This window comes from Populus nigra, chromosome 14 (assembly GCF_951802175.1).
Source record: "Populus nigra chromosome 14, ddPopNigr1.1, whole genome shotgun sequence".
In the NCBI taxonomy this organism is placed as follows: domain Eukaryota; kingdom Viridiplantae; phylum Streptophyta; class Magnoliopsida; order Malpighiales; family Salicaceae; genus Populus; species Populus nigra.
The window spans coordinates 5,376,853-5,396,914 of NC_084865.1; the positions used below are offsets into that span (position 1 = coordinate 5,376,853).

At 30.8% G+C, this 20,062-nt stretch overlaps 2 protein-coding genes across 2 annotated transcripts; one reads left to right on the forward strand and one right to left on the reverse strand.

The window, feature by feature from the left end:
• The first annotated feature begins 7,161 nt into the window (after nt 1-7,161).
• Nucleotides 7,162-8,234, forward strand: LOC133672587 (uncharacterized). Its single transcript, XM_062093033.1, has 2 exons — nt 7,162-7,244; nt 7,697-8,234. Exons 1-2 carry the CDS (start codon nt 7,216-7,218, stop codon nt 8,124-8,126), a joined length of 459 nt encoding a protein of 152 aa, XP_061949017.1. The 5' UTR covers nt 7,162-7,215; the 3' UTR covers nt 8,127-8,234.
• Nucleotides 8,235-8,460: 226 nt separating this feature from the next.
• Nucleotides 8,461-14,160, reverse strand: LOC133672446 (small GTPase LIP1-like). The gene is made up of 7 exons (XM_062092870.1): nt 13,586-14,160; nt 12,175-12,266; nt 11,934-12,075; nt 10,969-11,273; nt 9,784-9,837; nt 9,546-9,676; nt 8,461-8,989 (listed from the first exon to the last, which is right to left on the reverse strand). The coding sequence occupies exons 1-7, from the start codon at nt 13,674-13,676 to the stop codon at nt 8,794-8,796; spliced, it is 1,011 nt and encodes a 336-aa protein (XP_061948854.1). The 5' UTR covers nt 13,677-14,160; the 3' UTR covers nt 8,461-8,793.
• Between the last annotated feature and the right edge of the window lie 5,902 nt (nt 14,161-20,062).

Genomic DNA, 20,062 nt, shown 5'->3' on the forward strand with positions numbered 1-20,062 from the left:
AAATAATTAGTAGTTAAATTGTTGTCATTTTTAACTTAAAATAAATCATATCCATTTAATTTGAATCAATAATTTAGATTTAATTAAGAGCACGGTAGAGAGGAATTTAAGCCCCGTTCATATGTGAGTTGATCAGAGGATACCTTCACCATCGAAGGAAAAAAACAAACATTATCACATATGATGGTAGAAAATTATTGTTTCTTTAAAAAATTCAATAATATATATATATTGACACGTTCTTTTATTCTTTTTGAAATTAAATTGAAATCCTACCGGCAGCGGGTTATAAAACTGGTTTATATATTAAACTAACAGGTTTGCAAAATGACATTAAAGGAGGGACGTATTCTACTAGGTCAAGTAACATCTAGTGCACTATTAAAAATGGAAAAAGAATCAACAACTGACTAAAGTTTCTCACTATCCAACCTCCCTAAAGCTTATGCATGCAGAAATGGTCAGCCGATCTGCACGTAATTTTGTTGAACTCTGAACTAATGACCTAAAAATTAACGCTTCAATCTGTATGTTAAGTAGCCGAACTAATTACCTGAAAACGTTCCTAATCTGGGAAAGTCTTGTTTTAAGACAAATCGTGGGAAATCTGAACAACTATATATATTATTTAACGCACTTCAACTTTTCGCGTTTCATTTTCCTAAATTTTGCAAATTCTGAAGTGAAAATGATAAAAGCTAAAGACATGCAGGTATTGACTGATTTGAGGAAATGTTCGGTTAAGGATGTGACAGAAGCATTAACTTTCAAGTTGCCCCTGAAAGATATACCACACCGAAGACTCCCAAACGCGCAAGCAAATATTGGAGTCTTCCATCAGTGCTTGATTGAATCAGTGAAAAATAAGTTGAGTAATTTGGGAATGCATCGAATGTGATAAAGTCATCAATTATAGAGAATTTTCTTTAAACGAGAGCGAAAGCAAAGGAATGAATATATTAGCTGGGAAAGTCATCAATTATTGGAGTCTTGCAACATGTGAGCAAAGTTTGGATGCTTCCACCCCGTGTTATACAAGCTTTTAATTAACAGTAATAAAAAATATTTGATGATATTCTCCTGCCATTAAAGTCGTTAGTCAAGAGAAAATACAAGTCATTGGCAAAGGGCAGAAAATCAAGTTGAAAATTAAAATAAACTGGGCACAAAAAACTAATTAGATGGATACTGCATAAACATTCAACTTGCATTTCTTATGACACCAACAATCCAACCAAAAAAAAAAAAAAAATTCATCTCAACTCTAAGGGGTAGTTCAACTGGTCAGACCTTGATTTTGCTCCTCAATAATCACGAGTTCGAGTCCTCTGAGGACTACTGAAGGTTTATATAGTTATTAACTTCAGGGTCCATGAGATTAGTCTAAATACGTCTAAGCTGGTCCGGACACTCATGTTAATCAACCAAAAAAAAAAATCATCTCATAACAATACAAATAAATCAAAACACCATTGATTTTCAAGCATGGATAACACAACATCTTGTGACAAAATAAAAAATTATTGTTCGCGGCCCTCCTGAAACAGCAGCAACATCTTCTTGGAGGATTAAATCGGCTGAAGTATCATTGAAAGAGCTAATTGGGAGAAAGGTGTCAATCAAAGATTTAGCATCTCCTGCAATGAAAGTTGTCTCTTAATGTAAACTTAAGGCCATATAAACTGCAGTTCTCAAAGCAAGAGATCCTAAAACGGCAGGGTGGTATGCATGACCTGAAAAGATACTGATTAGTAACCAGGAGGTAATGATAAAAGGTTAATTATTGGAGAGCACATATGAAACATGAGCAAAAGTGGGCAGTGCTCGATCGGTAAAGGAGGCTTTAATCTTTTAATTATCTTGATTAATGAAACAGGCTAGATTACTCATCACCTGAATTTATTAAATCATAGATAAATTAATATAAGAAAACCAAAAACATATTTCCAGTGTCAAAGGAGAACATATTTCCAGTGTCATTGGTTTTCAAGTTGGGAGGAATATGGTTTTACTTACAGAAGTCCATAAACCAAAACCATGTCGGTAATTTAAATTCCAACTGTGATAAGATAAAATGCCATAATATGAGAATAGATTAAGAAGTACCTAAATCTGGGGCTTAATTGAAAAGAAAAATTGAAATTTAGAGCAAAATTGATCAAAAATAAAAGAATTAAAGGACCAAAAATCAAAATAAAAAAGACACAAAAATTTAGGGATTCTATTAATTTAATCAAAGGTGTAATTGAAGAGAAAAATAGAGATTAAAAGCAAAATTGACTGAAAATGCACACATTAACTCAATGATCAAATTGAAAAAGACATCATAATCGAAGGGCTATTTTTAATATAATGAGAGAAAATAGGTGAAATTTGTTAAAAATTGAAATTTTAAAAACCAACGACCAAGGTTTAAAAAGAGCCAATATTGAGAGACTATTTTGAATGCAATCAAGGGTTAAATTAAAATTGATTTTAGAAAAAAAGTTGAAATTGACCAAAAATAAAAACAAATATGGGCAAGTACCAAACTTAAAAATGAAAAAGAAAAGAAAAGAGGAGCATTAGTGAAGTGGTGTGTTTCACCAGAAAAAAAAAGGAGGGCCATGGAAAAAAAAGAAGGGGAGTTAGTCTAGAGAGAGAAAATATCAAATTAGAGAGTGAGTGAATGAAAAGAAAATTTGATCTAAGAGTAATGAGTTAGGGAATGATAGGAAAGAAAGAAAGAAAGAAAGAAGAAGAAAAGAGAAACAAACCTAATCACATAAATAAAAAACCGAATAGGGTAAAAAAAAATAGTTGGGTTTTTTAGGTCATAAACTAGTTTGTTTTGAACCAGAGAGTTTTAGAAGGGATAGAAGAAGAAAAGAGAAGGAAATGAGGAAAATAAGCCACAATTGAAGAGAAAAAGCTACCTAAAGCTAAAAAGAGAAAAACTTTCAAAAACACTCCATCACCCCAACTAGCCACTATCCATCAGGGACCACCATAGCATCTCCCCACTCATCTATAACCAACATTAAGGTTAGTTATAGCCTATTCTCCCTCTTTTTCATTCCTTAGGGTTTATCTAAAAGTGGTTACTTATATTTGTTTTAGTTCTTTCCTAGAAAATAATGCATAAAAGAAAACTTAAAGTTTGTGTTTAATTACAAGTTTTAGTTAGGTTTAATCTTTATTTTATATGTATTTTTTTCACAAAATATGAAATAAACAAATAGGGCCTAACTATATGTTTGGTTCCTTCTAGAAAATAATGCATGAATAGAAACTTAAAGTTTGTGTATTTTTTCGTTTAAGTTGGGTTTGATCTAGATTTTATATATTTTTTATCACAAAATATGAAAAATTAAAGGGTTAAATATGTGTTTTAATTTTCTTAGAAAGTAAATGCATGAATGAAAACTTAAAATTTGTGTTTTTAGGGTTTAATTGTGTTTAATCTATATTTTAAATGCTTTTTATTCCAAAATATGAAAACAAAATAGGGGTTAAATATGTGTTTTTTATTTTCTTAGAAAATAATGCATGAAGAGAAATATAAAGTTTGTGTTTTTAGGGTTTAGTGTGATATAGATTTGGTATGTTTCTTTGATTCAAAAAAAAAGAAGAATTAGGGTTTAGAAATGTGTTTTGCCTTTTTAGATAATGGTGCATGAAAAAAAAAACATTTTAAGTTCAATAGGATTTAGTTATGTTTGAATCCAAAATTTGTGTTTTTCTTTGATAATGAATATGAAAAGTTATGGATTAGATGTATGTTTTTGCTTTGTCAGATGATGAATGAATGAATGAAGAAAAACTTGAAGTTTTTTTAGGGTTTAGTGTTTTTTTCTAGGGTTTATTGTTTAAGAAAGAATTAATTTTATCAAAATTTCATGTCATAATTTTTTTTATGTTAATCTTAGGCTCAATCAAAATTGAATCTATTTTCATCAAAAATAAAAATAATAGATGAAATTTCATGTTTTTAAGGATTAATATCAAATTTTTCATTCAAAATCCTAAATCTAAGAAATCTTTTATTTTTAGGAATTAATATCAAAAACTTTTTGTCTAGGGCCATGTTTGTTTCCCAGAAAGTAGTTTTCGGGAAACCACTTTCCAAACTTTCATGTGTTTGTTTGTCATTAGAAAAGTTGGTCATCGGAAAACACTTTCCGGTCAACGGAAACACTTTTCGGTCAACGAAAAACACTTTCCGGTCAAATTTGGTTTGGTTTCCAGAAAAGTATTTTCCCTTTTGGCTGTGTTTATTTTCCGGAAAATGGTTTCTGGGAAACCACTTTCCAAACTTTCTTGTGTTTGTTTGCCATTAGAAAAATTGGTCAACGGAAAACACTTTCCAGTTAAAGGAAAATTTCGCTTGGTGTTCAGGAAAGTGTTTTCCTGGAAAATTTTGACGGAAAACACTTTCCAGAAGTTGTGAAAAATTTAGAAATGCCATTATTTGCTGATTATATCAAATTTGATCCTCAAACTTTTGATTGCTATATATAATTTGTTTTGAATATTTATTTTTCAATTTCATCTCTTAAAATTTAATTTTTATATTAATTTTGGTCTTTATTTTTATAATTGCTATTTGCTTTTTCCTTATCATTTTTTTATTGAAATTTTTTATCTATCAAATTTGATCCTCATTCTTTTGATTGTTACTTATTTTATTTGAAATAATTTATGAAATGTTAATTATTATTATTATTTTAATTTCTTCATCTTTCATTTTTTATATTTTTTTAGATTTGATCTCTATTATTTTGATTATTATTTATTTTATTTGAGATAATTTATGAAATTATATTTTTTTTCAATTTCATTCTCATTCAACTTTTTAATTTGGAAGATTTGTTCCTCATTATTTTAATAAACTTGAGAAAAATATAACATTAATAAGTTATTTTCCAGGTCATTTTTCATGATATAACCAAACACTGGAAAGTGTTTTCCAACTTATTTTCCATTACACTACCAAACATCGAAAAATACTTTCCCGGAATTCACTTTCCAAAAGGAAACTACTTTCCAGCAAACAAATGGGGCCTAAGTCAAATGTCATAACCTTTTTTTGAGTTATTCCTCAAAATTTTACCTTTTTTCCTTTTAAAATAAATAATAATAACAATAAGAATGGTATTTTGAAAAAAACAGGCTGAGTAGGATTCTAAATATACATAAAAATCAAGTTGCAATAGAATTGGGAGCCTAATTGTACCCCGTTGTATCCAAGACTAAAGAGATGATACAGATTCAAGGTTAAATTAAATCATTATTGGATGAATCTGCATAAAAATTAAGCTTAGGGACATAATTAGATTTTTAATAGGCCAATTTGATTTAATCATGTTTAAGAATTAATTTAGGTCCAATTAAAGAATTTAATTAGGTGCAAGAACTTAATTATACTTTAAATGGGTCAAAAATTATATTAGGGACTTAATTGGTGAAATTAAGTTTGAGAACCCAATTTAGGTTTAATTTAAAAGATTGAAATTTTAGGGGACTAAACTTAATTTTTACAAATTCAATTGGTTCAAATCATGGGTGAAATTGCAAAAAAATCAAAGTTTTGGGGTCAATTAAAGGGTTAAATTGAAGAAATTCACAGCCAATGATCTTTTTAGAAAAAGCGTTAAACTCTAGGGTCTCAATTGATTTAAATCAAAAGTGAAATTAAAGAGAATTGAAAGTTTAATGGTCAATTGAGGGTCAATTTGCATAAATCCAGAACCAATAACCAAAATAAAAAAGACGTTGAAATCCAGGGCTGACAATAAAGTTCAGCAGGGGCAAAATTGCATAAAATTGAAAGTTTATAGTCAATTAAAGTGCAATTGAAAGAAATTAAAAGTCGGAGGACCAAATTGAACTTTGACCAAACCCCTAAATTAAAACCTTAAAAAGTCCAAAACGGTGTCGTTTTGAAAAGTAAAAAAAAAAGACTGATCAGACAACGTGTTGTCTGGTTACTGTTTATTATTCCCTACCTTTTAACCTAAAAAAGTTGTTCGAGTGACTACTTTTCAGGAGTATTTAATGCTTTATATCTCACTCAAACGGACAAACCATACACCATCATGATGACCTAACATTGTACTACACCCCAGTATCTTCCTCTCTAGCTAATTTGATTTATCATTATTAACATAATTATCATCAAAATAAACATCATAAATTGATGAAGAATATCAATCCATATATATCTCATCATAAACGGATCAATAAAATCTCCATGATACTCACCTTGATAAAGTACTTGTTTCCTCCGCTCATGCCTCTAAAATAGGTTCTCAAATTTAGTTATGAATTCGTGATCAGTCTCCTCACAATCCTCTAGTTTTTTTTCTTCTACGTCTCCACTAATTGATAAATAATTCTTCAACTTGTCTATGAAATTTTATCATTGTCAATCAATTAGTTAATTCTACAATCCATCTATATATGTCTTCTATGGCGTTCTTTTTCAAAAAAAAAAAAAGAGAACTACATCATCCTTTTCTATACAACTTAAACAGGCTAGAAAACTAAAAAATAAAGGAAGAGTAATAAAGGTCTATGCAAACTTGAAAAAAAAAGATTATTAAGTAAAATTAATAAAAATAAATAAGAATTTCTTTTTTTCTTAAAACCTCCTGTATCAAGAAGCAGCAACGGAGAAGGTGAAGAATATCTTACATATCTTGACATGGCTTTGCCTCTTGATATGCTGTTTTGGCAAGTTTTTGTTTCCTTTTCGTGCTTGGTTTTTCTAAGAGATATATTGTCCCAGTGAAAAAAAAATATAATCTTCATTGGTTGATGGCATAAGTTCTTGTATCCCCATGCTTTTATTGATCCTGAGTTTTGAATTATATAATAAATTCAATTATGGGATAGGTTTAATTCAGTAAAACTTACTTGGAAAATCTTCCATGTCAGTATAAAAATATGCTGATGGAATAGGTTTCATTTGCATGTAAATCTTGATTTTTATTTCCTAATCTAATCCTTTATTTGAAAAGGAAGCAGCACAATCACCAAAACTAATATTATTAATTAATAGTTAATTTATTAATTATTCACTCATATTTATTTTTCCATTAACTCCATGAGTTATTCAAATCTGCGTGCGTGAACATGAAATAAATGCGTACCTCAGCGAGCATTTGTTTTCCTTCAATGACTAAACCCTTCCCTCCCTCTTCTTGAAGAACCCAAGAACAAGAAGGAAAGGAAATGAGAGGAAAAAAAACACCCCTGCCCAGGTACTTCTGCAAAACATACTACTGTATATCAGCTTTCTTCCGTTAATCTTATAGAATCTGATAATTGCTTCACACACACACACACACACACACACACACACACACACACACATATATATATATATATATATATATATATATCCCTTGCCTTTTCCTATTCTATGATCAAGAAAAATGTTCTTTTTTCAGTTTTCTTTTGGCTAACCACTAACTCATGAACAATACTAAATTAGGAACTGACTTTATGTAATTACAGTTCCTAAATTCATACTTGTAAATGTTTTTTTCTCACAAATGAAAAAAACTGAAAAAAGATCATTTTTCTTGATCATAGAATAGGAAAAGGCAAGGGATATATATGTATATGTATATATATATAAGATGGAGCCGGAGTTTTATGTTTCACTTCTACATATGAAATTACCTGCAATGAGAAATTAACCATTTGTCAGGTCAGGTGTTGATAATATGGCTAAAACTACAATGAGCAAGCAAAGCAAAAACAGCACGAGGAACATTTCATTGAAGGTGCCACAGCCGGCAACAAAAACAAAAATAATCGAACCAGATGTTAGCTGCAACACAACTGGGTCTTCATATATGGAAGTTGGTAACATGGCTAAAACAACTGGGGGCAGGAAGAGCAAAAACAGCACAAAGAACATCCCAGGGAAGGTGCTGCAGCTGGAAACAAAAGTAAAACGCGAACCAGAAATTAGCAGCTATGGAACCTGGTCTCCGTTTATGGATGGCATAGTTGGGATGCCAAAATCTGTGGCTGAGATAGTAAGCATGGATGAAATGATCAATGCTGTACTCTATGGCCTGAGAAACTCCCCTCCATTGCCGATTTTCAAAAGAGTATGTCCTGCAGACAAATAATTTGAACATGAGATGAACTATATGATGGTTTTTTTATTGTTTATCCTTCCGCGTGTTATGTAGATTGACAAGAATGATTTTGTACTACTTTCTTTAGTGTTGAACTAATATAGGATTTTTAATATATATATATATATATATATATATATATATATATATATATATATATATATAGATTAGAGATGTCTTTGGATTTATTGTTTACCACCATCACAGATGGCAATGGATCATGGAAATTATGTCTATTTCATCACAACATAAAACAATGCTTATGCAGCAATAATTTTCCCTTTTGGGAGGGAAGGAGAGGTAGGGGTTAAAGATTGAGAGCCAATTTGTTTAAACAAAGAATTTTTTTGAAGCAGAATAACTAGGATACAAACAGTTTTAAGAGTATATTTTCCTCAAAAACCACTACAGAGACAAAAAAAGAAGAGTTCCGACCTCCGTGGAGATTAATTGCCACTACTTCAGGTTGACCAATCAATCAATATACAAGTAAATTGTGACCAAACTGTAACCCAAAAACTTACAGCGGTGTAGGTCATGAAAAAAAAATCAATTGAACGGTTTACAAGCAAAACAAGAGGAATTCCATATTAACAAATAGAGCTCAGCACCAAGGGAAAGTGCATTCTTTGCACAGCAAATCCAGAGCCGAAGATCATCAAACATTAATATCCATTCGCTTCAATCTTGCAGTGTTGCTTATTTCTTGAGAGCCAGTCAGGGTAAATCTTGGAATGCTGTAACTCTCTGAAACTGAAACCGGCTGCTGTGGGTAAAGTGTTGGAGGTGGTGTAAGATTTCGTTGAGCTGGCAGGGGAGGGAGCGTATTGTATTTGTAAGGATCGCCTGCTAAGCTGCAATAGCAGAAGACTGGTCATATCCTCAAATGGAACACAAATCACGTTAAAAAGAAGAAAATCGAGATGAACTACATGACATGATAAAAAGAAGAAGCTGAACATAGTAACAGCAAAACCAAACTTTTAAGTTGTATCACCATTCACCAAGCCACAAAGGACATCAATCAAACACCAGTAACCATTCCAACAGTTCTCTTTCATTCATAAGCAGAACATATAATGTAAGCCAGCAAAACTCAGTCCCCCAGCACCCCCAAGAAAAGATCATGGGTGGCATGAAATATCAGCAAAGCAAAGTACATAATAAGCATGATATTGGGATATGTTAGGAAAAAAACATTCCCAACGCAAGCACAACACAGATTTTCTGCATTGAAGAAAATCAACTCGGGCATCTTGGTGACAAGGGAATTCTATGTTTGATACCCTTTATAAAGTGAAATGCAGCTTTCATCTAAATTTATAAAACAGTGACATTTTTTTTGTGGCACTCAGATATAGCTGACATGAATATCTTGCAACATACAGTAATATCATTAGTATAGGGTACCTTGTAATCTTGTAAAATGGATCCTCGTCACTTGTATTTTCATCTAAACGTTGGACAGATCTCTGAACTGGATAAGCAGACCATGGACTTGGTGCAGGTAGTTCGTCTGAAAAATATCTTCTCCTGATCAACTGAAACAAAGTGATCCAAAAGAAGTTGGAAAGTGTCCAACATGAATAATGAATAAATATATACACAGACACACTAAAAGATGAAGATACAAGAGCCAAATACTTACTGTTCGAAAAAACTTTACCACAGCTTCTTTGTCATACCTTGCTTCTTTGGCAGCCTGCCCATGTTAACAAAGCCACCATTATGAAGAGTTCAAATCAGATAAGGAGAGGATGGGATTAAGTTGATTGACCATGATTTTGGCTAGCATACACAACATACTTGAGATAGTTCTTATTCAAAATCCAGTCTCACATTTATTAATACATCCTCTGTTAGATGTATCAGCTGTTAACTAAGGAAAAGTCATCTGATTAGACCAACTACCTAAATTTTGCCCAGCTATTACATTGACTACTGATAGTTTAAAGATAGAAAAAAACAATCTTAGATAGACTCACCACTCGGATTAGTACTTCTCTACTCAAAAGTTCAAGGAAAATATTCTTTTCAAAGTACACTTTCAAACTAAGAAAAAGGAAAGAATAACACAATAAAAAAGGAGGTGACAGGCGTAAAATTCCAGCTACAGGAATCTAGTATAGAAAATATTACACCTAAAAGTCTACACCCTGAAACATATACATAGCCAACTACAAAGACATCACTCTATGTTCCATATCACTTTATAAGTCCTAAATCTCCCTACCAATGCATAAACAACTAAATCACTGATTTTGGCATAGCTCACCAAATGCCAACCAGTGAGAAAACTAACAACCAGAATTGCATGGCCATTGCACAATACAAGAGAAGTTACACCAACTTGCCAGTTATCTTACACATGCAATGCCAAAAGTCCCAATACATAATAATATGTTTTCTCCAGATTTGTGATCATGTTTCTGAGTGTCCTATCATACAAACCATTTAGTTGCATATAATGTGCCCATTTGCATGTGAGTGTGCATGTGTGAATGTGGAAGAAGAGGAAGAAAGCTAGGGGATTCAATGATAAAAGATAAAAGAAAAGAACGCAGACTAGTCTAGTCTCTCAATAGTGGACAAGTTGAGAGACAAGCGATATCCTATAAAAGAGCAAAGTTCTTCTGTGCAGGGAAAGAGAGACACAAAGAAGAATAGAAGGAGCAAATAAGAAGAATAGGATAGGAATAGCTGTGTTCTTGCAATAGATATTTTACAATTTCCACATTTACTACTTCAAAATATTAATTCACACACACAAACACTGACCCCAATTTGCATTAAATAAATCTTTACATGAGGAAGCTTAAGGTGAAATGCTTACTGCAATAAGACCTCCGCTTCCAGGAAAACTTTCTGTCAATGGAATTTCCTCACTGGAAGGAAGCAGACCCTGCTTCTCAACCCACTGTCGTGCTGCATCAACAAGGTTGCCACTGCTTCCCCTTGTACCCTCTTTGGCAGCAACATCAGATTTGTTACCGATAGCAATATAAGGGACAGGAAGACCACCAGGACCTCCAGAACTTAGAGGAGCTGAAAATGTTCCAGCTGCAGCAATCTCAGATGCCCATTTCTGCAAGCTTGTTTTGGTCCTTCTCTGGGAGAGATCATGAACAAAAATAACCCCTGGAGAAATTAAAGCAAGAATCATATGTAAAAGCCAAAGACAGCACATCTTGCAAGTCACACAAGGGGAAGGGCCGCAATGGTTATGACAAGGAATATTCAGAAAAGAACTGTCTGAATATTTTTGGATAAGAGGTGCTGAAATGAAAATGATGGAGTAACTATCACAACAAGCTTTATGGAATATCATTTCCACATGTACTTAGCAAAATTGCCTCTAAAGAACCCAAATTATCAGATAAGTACGAAGTAGAAACAAATCTCTATACCATTTTCTAAATCTACTGCACTGCACCTTCAAGTGCATCGTTAATGAAATTTAATAATTGAATTAGGATGTAAACACAAACTTGCTTCCTATAAGACTGGCACTAAAATAGTAAATGCCTGATTAAAAACCAAAGCCTTATCCAAATGATATCAATAAATAAGGATGCTTACAAGAAGGTTCCAAGGAGACAGCATAATATCATACTCTTTTCTCAATGAAAATCTACAGTGTAATTGTAGCTAAACAGAACATTCATGCCTACAAAGAGATGTAAATGTTTTTAACTGATGTATGCATAGCCAACAAATCCTGGTTATAACTAAATATGCATGTAGAAAATGACCAAGTTTAGCAAATACAGTTAGCCATGAAGAAAAAACGGCACTCACCATTAATTTGAGAATAGAATAGAGACCGGCAATCTTTGTATCGGTCATGACCTGACACGTCCCAGAGTTCAACGAAGAAATCTCTCTCAGAATCACCTTTAATACTGCTCGATGAGCTACTGGAATTACCATAAGAAATGTGCTGTAAAGAAGTGATGGTAAGAACTTGGTTAAAAATTTTGAACTCCAAACAATATACTACAAAGTTATTGTCAACAAACAAAGCCATATTAAACCATACCTTCACACCAACTGTACATCCAATTGTTTGAGGAGGGCGAGCGGAGGAAGAACCTTTGACAATAAGATGAACAAGTGAGGTTTTACCCACACCTACAAAGATAAAAATAAAAAATGGATTTGATCTCAGCTTCCAAAGAGGAGGAATATAGTAAGGATCATAGAGGAGAAAATGACTTCCACTTCTTACAAGCAACCCACAAATCATGCAAGCAAATCACATGTCCTCCAACAGATCACAATCAATGTGTGAGTTGAACAGAAGCAGGCACACTTGAGTTTACATTCTTTTATTTTGAGAACCAATATGCGGGCAACTGTTTTAACCTATTACTATTTATTATTAATGGCTAAGAACAAATATTGAGCCCCACACATGCCAAATAATCCTAGAGGAGCCTCAACTGTTTAACATTATATCATCCAAATAACGTTCTGCCTTAAAGAGAGATTTACAAGGCCCAAAAATATAAACTTAGAGGAGTCTGAAATGTTCATGCCATCTGCATAACATGCTCTACACAGCTCCTCTATTCCTGCCGCACCAAAACACCAACAACCACAAAGGTAGTTGTTCTATTGTCCCTTATTTGAACAAAATCCAGAGCTGATTTCCCAAGTTACAGAGACTAGTTTTCTGTAAATAAAACTGCTACAGAGATAACCACAAAAATTCATAAATATTGATCAAGCTCCAGTTTTCTTTCCTTCTTCCAGCCTCAATCTGAAATATACTCTCCAGCCCTATAGGTTTCCAGTAAATTAAAATAACAACTAGTCAGTATTCCTGGGGATTAAACTTGCACATCATGTTTGTAGAAGATGTTGATAATTGCAGCTGATATTTCACTTTACTATTAAGGCAATGTCTAAAGGAATCATCTTGGTGATCAGAGTTGAAGCAAAAACCCTGGAGATTTGAAGGCCTAAATCAGTCTTAAAGTGCAAAAGACTACCCTCAACTCCGAATCTATAACAGAAACAAAATCTCCATCCAAGCTCTTTAGATCTCACACTAAGAATGACACATTGTAACTATTGAATCATAATCAACTGCATGCCATGCAAAGGATAATCAGCCCAACGCACATCACCATCTTTTTTTGGTCCAAAATGGAAGTATTTAGACCATCAATTAGTCATATTGGCAAGATTACAGATATATAATCCAGACCATCTGATTCCAATGGATTCCAGCAGAAATTGCATATGTTACTACTCAAAGTCCACTAGAGACAGTCACTTCTATTCTTTCAAGAAACCCTCTAATACTATCCAGGTTCTATCTAAACAAGGATATAGCAGAAGCATAACTCACCAATATCCCCTTACATAAAATTACCGATAAAACACGCATTGCAAATTCAATAAACTAAACAATAGAGAGTGGAAATTAATAAAAAGAAAATTACCTGAGTCACCAACAACAAGAACTCGAACCTGACCACAAGGTGGTCCACCATTTTGGTCCTTGTTTTCTCTCTCACGGTCCCTCCAAAACATAGTAGTAATGGTTTTTCTTCTCCAAAACAAGAGTAAATCACTCCTTCAAAACTAGACCAGCAAAATAAGTACCATAACAGACACTCAACCTCGACAAAGAACAATAAATTCTCCAAAAGGGTACCCCTGAATTCAAGTCCATATCAGTACATTACAAGCAACCTAAAATGATCTAAGCTCATGTTTTACTCGTATTGAAACCACCCAAAACTGGAGGGAACAAAAAAAAAAGCTATGATAAAAATGAATCTTCACAAAACCCAATAATAGTAACAGATCCAGCAACAAATTCTCAGATGGATTTCAAGAAAGATAGAATTAAGAAGTGGGTTCCTCTTCAAATTCGCTATAGAATAAAGGAAGAAGTGAATCTCTCAGTTTAAATTGAAGCTAATTAAGCTTTTCGTATGGTGGTAAGGCGAACTATAAAAAACTGATCAATCAGATCATAGAAGATTAAAAAAAAAATAGAGGAAAATGATATATTTGGCCCGCAATTATTACGTGATCCTCAACTAGATCATAAAACTAAAATGATTTCCAATTTAGCCCCCCAAAAAAATCAGGCAATGCCATTTGTTGAACAACACTAGGGCCTTAAGCAAATTGAAATTGTGCTAGCCGACAAAATCACTCTCATAAATCGGTATCAATTGAATTAGATAGTCGAGTGTGAGTTTCATTAGGGAAAAAAATTGTTTTTTTTGATAGGTATCTCATTCTCGATCTTTTATATTGTTTTATATTTTTATAATTATTCTATATGTGGATTGGTTCTCTAAAATCCCCTCATTTGCAATCCATCTTTTAGGAATTGTCTAAATGAGCTCTAAAATCTTTTACTGAAGTTCTTATATCATAATAAATTGAATAACCCATTCTCATTTTTTTTATATTTTCTTATATTCTTGTAATTATTCGAGACAAGGAATTGGTTTTGAAATAGTCTCTAGATTAGATTATTAGCTTGCATTATGTTATGGTCAGATTTAATTTTTTTAATGTAAAAAATTATTTAAGTATACTCATTAAATGTGATAACACTAGTGTGACCAGTTTTTCTAAGAACCTTATCCAACACTCTCGTACAAAACTTATAGAAGTGAGACATCACTTTCTAAAGGATCACATTGTGAAAGGAGATATTTTACTTAAGTTTTTTAGCACATAACATCAACTAGCTGATATTTTTACAAAGTCTTTAAATAAATATTGCTTTTACGAAATAAGAATGGATTTAGGCTTTATTCATGCTAGATGAGGAGAGAGGAGTTATTTGTTCTGTTATAATTGTTATTGTTTATCCAGGTCTAAGAAGAACCGGTTGACCGGTTCGTAATGGTCAGTTCAATCAACCAACTAGTTAATGCTGAAAAACAAATGATAACTATTATGTGAATAAAACTTTTAAAGATTTTAATTAGAGATTTTTTTAGTTTAAAAGTTAGATAAACATGTATATGTGACTCATAAAATATATTTGGAAGAAAAAGTTCATAAAATTCTAGTTTATGTATGAACCGATCAATCGATTCATACAACTAAATCAACCAATAAACTAGTTAAGCTAGAGGATTAGCAATGAGGCTACTACCTAAATTTTATATTTTTTACCCCTTGATTTCTTTACTTTTTGGAGAAAATTTTTACATGGAAACGTTCCATTTTAAATGCAAAAAAATAATCAAAAGAGAAATTTAGGAAATTCTCAGCTTGGGTTTCAACTGATCGACCAATTGAACTTAACCTATAGCAATTCATCGACAGGTTGTGTGTGTGTGTGTGTCAAATTAAACAAAATCAGAAAACCCCAAATAAAGCCCTAAACTCAATTTTCTCTCATTGTTTCAACAAATCTCACCAAATCAATCATATTTTTGGGTTGTTTCTTAAATATGAAAGAGACATGGCACTTAGAAAACATCAAAAAGAGGTGAAATTGCACAGCAAAAGGGCGAAAGATCCAAATTTATATCAAGGTAATAACATTTAAAAGTTTCTAACCTCTTTTCTAATAGATAAATTGCTATAAAAAGAAGTCTAGGAAATGATTTATGTACTTTTGGGATTGATACTATTTTTGAAGAAACAGGTTGGAGTATACTTTTTTATATGAAGAAACCTACTTATCCTAAGCTAATTAATTATTTTTTTTTTGTTAATATACAAATTAGTATGAAACCATGGATAGCTAGTAAATTGCAAGATAAAGCTATTGAATTTTATTGTCAAACACTTGCTAATATTTCGGGTATTAGTAATGATGGACCTAAAGTGTTTGAATTGAAGATTATACCTATTATAAAAGGTTTTATGTATAATGAAGCAGTTGCATTGCATATTGGTAGGCATGATTTTGCTTAAGGTGCTAAGATTAAGAGCTAAGATATGCTTTTACAATCTAAAATTATCCATAGAATCATAACACATAATATTTTGTAAAAAAAAAAGACATTATGATGAGGTTATATTTATGGATATATGCTTGATCTATTGTATGATTAGAGGTCATCAAATAAATCTTATATACATTATGATTAGAAATATGATCATGGCACATGATACAAAGCATAAATCTTCTTTTTATGGTCAAGTTTTGACACATATATATTTGAGCATTTTGGGATTTTTTAATAGGTACAAATAGAAACTTATATTCTAAGCTCATAGAGATAGATAATAGAACTCACACCAAGATGAAGTATATGTTTGAATGAGGATGGTGCTTGAGTTTCTAAGGACAATATAGGAGCATATGCTGAGGAAGAGTATGATGTTGAGGAAAAAATACATAATATTGGTAGTGATGTGAATTTGAAGTAATGTTTGAGACACCACTAATAGTTTCCTCACGGAAAGATACTTTTATGAGTACTTTGACATCTAAAATGGAAAACCACCTAATACACCTTAAGACAAGTATGCGTCATTTTAGAGAAACTCAATCATGTATGTTAGCTACTCAAGAGAAAATAGAGAGTGACTTAAAGAATATCAAAATCATGGTGGCTAATCTTTTATCTCGTTATCCATCACCCTAGATTGTATACTAGAGTATATGCATTTTGTTTTTATGTTTTATAATTTTTTTTAAAAAAAAAACTTCTCCTTGTAATGGATAATGTATTATTTTGGAGATTATGTAATGAACTTCTTATTATTTCTAATTTCCATTACCTTCAATATATCTATTTTTTTATGACAAAGGGGAAGAGAAATGTAATTTGCATGTGTGCATTCCATTGCAAAAAAAGAGAGAAAAGTGTTTGATAATATATGTTTACATTTAGGAGGAGAAATTTGATGCATATGTTATTACATTGCTTTGATTGTGCTAAATTGTTAAAGTTTCTTATATATTACATTGCAAAAGATATGGAGAGACACATTTTAAGCATCTAAGATATCTATTTATTGTCATCATAAAAAAAAGAGAGAAATTGTTGATCTTTAGTGTCACACATTCATATTTTTATATATTTTGATGATAAAAATAAAATAGAAAATGAACTAATTGTATGCTTGGTTAAGAATAAGCTTTAAACAGGTTTTAGATATAAAAAAAACATATCAATAAACATGATGGATTTTATGGCGAAATCAATCAAGAAGAAAGCAAAGTGAAGACTTAGATTAAGTATTCATTTTAGTGATCAAATTTAAATTTTTACATCTTGCTTGATAGCACAATTAAAATGTACTCACACACTTCACTGTACATGCATTAAAAGATTGATAATAAAATCTAAGAAAGACAGTTAAATTGATAAATCTTGAATTCTTTATTAACCGGTCAACCATTTGGTATGACTAAATGAACAGGTCGACCTCTTATTCATCAATACTTTAGTACGGTTTGGTACTTGAAATGTGAGTTTAAGCTTGCCGAACCACGGTAAAAATGAATTTGCAAATTCTTTTTCTTATATCCTTACGTGAAGTACTTTAATTACATTGTTGGTTATTTTGTTTACTTGAAGTAATTTGTATTAATTGTCGAATTTAAAGAAACACCTAATCCATCCTTCGTTTTAGGTGTTTAGATGCCTTAATTCTAGAACAACAATCTCTAGCATCAATTAACTTTGATTTTGATATATTGTTCTTTTAGAAAATAACAATTTATAAGAAGGATATCTTCACTACCTCTATTTTTCAAAGCAAAGCAAAGATTGATGTTGGTTTATAGAGATATAATGTAAAACCTTATAATATTTTGGTTTTCTCTAGACAATATAACACTAGCGAAGAGAATAATATGAAAGGTTATAAGGTTGATAGGGATTAAAATTTGTTTAGAAAATACTAATTCATCTGCCATAGTTGTGTTGGATGACAATGAGATGATGGTCAGAGTGGGGGAGTAGAAAGTAAAAGGAGGTACTTATTATTAGACAACAAAGTAATAATATTTAATATAAAAGTTTTTTAGGCATTAATTGAAATATAATGTTAATTTTGTAAATAAATCAATTTTTTGTGGACTTTTTCTTGACACGATATAAAATGTTATAAACTTATAAACTCAATGATATAAACTATAAGTTTTAAAAGAACAGAGGCATAATGGGAAAAAAAATAATTAAACTACATGATTGTTAGAGTAATTTTATCTTCATTGAATATCAAAATATTTACGATGCATAAGGTAAGAGAAAACATATCAAAACATATTTAAGTACATAAAATCATGAAAATATAACTTTAAATGATGAAATTGAAAAAAAAAATTTAATAATTTTATTGTAAATGTTGCAAACTACAGGGATTAGAGTGTAAGAATCGAGGAAAAAATACCTAGTGAATGATTAGTATTTTATGAGTGGTCAAAATGGACATTGTTTTAGTGTTTTGCACTAGTTTTATGCCTGATTGCTCCTATAAGGTAATTTTTAAAACGTATTTTTATTTAATTGTATGGTAATAAGAATAAATATTTTTTTAGAATCACAATGACACTAAAAAGAACACTAATATTTATAGTCAAAGAATAATTTTCTTATCAATGCATTTCTTTTTCATTTTGATGAAAATATGTATTTTTTGTATAAGTAGCATGATATTTTGAATGAAAATCCAACATGAAATAAACATTCACAAGAATTCAAATGATTTTAATCTTGGAGAAAAAACATATTTCTTTTACCAAAAGCCTAATTTCTTATTCATGGTGTTTTAGCAAAAATGTGTCTACAAAGAATGATTTTTAAACAGAAACTTGGCATAAAAAAAGTGGATTTCAATAAAATAAATGTCATAATAGCTTTGACGCGGTGTATAAAAAATAAAAATAAAAATAAAAATTAATTTGATAAAATCATATAAAAAAACATGTAAAATAAAATAAATTATCATTGAATATCTCTTAAAAAAAATTGAAACTAGATTTATATAAATATTTTCATAAATTAATTGATAATATTATTCTCAATGAATAATTCTGTCAATTTATTTTAAAGATGTGCTCGTTAGTTTTGTATTTAATTATATAAAAAAGTAAAAATTAGAAGTTAAAACTATTACGATAAAAAGCTAAAATATTATTAAAAAGCATGGAATAATTTAATAATTTTAAATATTATTATAATTAATTATCTAGATAGAATTTAATTTTAAGATATAATAAAAAACAAAAAGGCTTAGAGAATCAATCTCCCATATGGTTACGCTAAAAAAATTGGCACATACATGTTTGACCCTATAACCAAGCCCACGCGCATGAGATTTAGAGCCTAGGCTAGTTCTTTTTATTGATTATAGACCTTGTATTGTTTCCTGCAATCATTTTTTATTATCAGACTTATTTCTAGTTATTAAAAAATTAAATTTCAAGTTTTTAAATTAAAAAATTAGATTTTAACATTTCTCATCCAAAAACTTGAGAAAAAATAAATCATATGAACCTGAAAAACCTTATTTGTAATTACAAAACATATTTTAATCACACTAAAATCTAAAAGAAAAATTAAAATTTAAAAGTGAGAACGTTTGGGAATGTGATGCAAATTGTATTCCCCAAAAATTTAATTTTTTTTTTGTTAAAAATTAATTTTTGTTATATTTTGAATCGTTTTAATATGCTAATCTCAAAAATAATTTTTTAAAAATAAAAAAAAATATTATTTTAATACATTTTAATATAAAAAATATTTTAAAAAACAATCTTAACGACACCCTCATCCTCACTCACGCTGTAATATAAATACCTTCACCGAATATGATTGCAATGCCAATATGTGCATAGAATCTTTCCCATAAATAATATAAAATAATAAAATTGAAACTTCTCTGGAAAAGTTAGTTCCTGGGGTTGAAAACGAGGGAAGTGGATCACGCGCAAGATTAACGCGTTGTTGTATCCATAAAAGAAAAGGGTAAAATGTTGC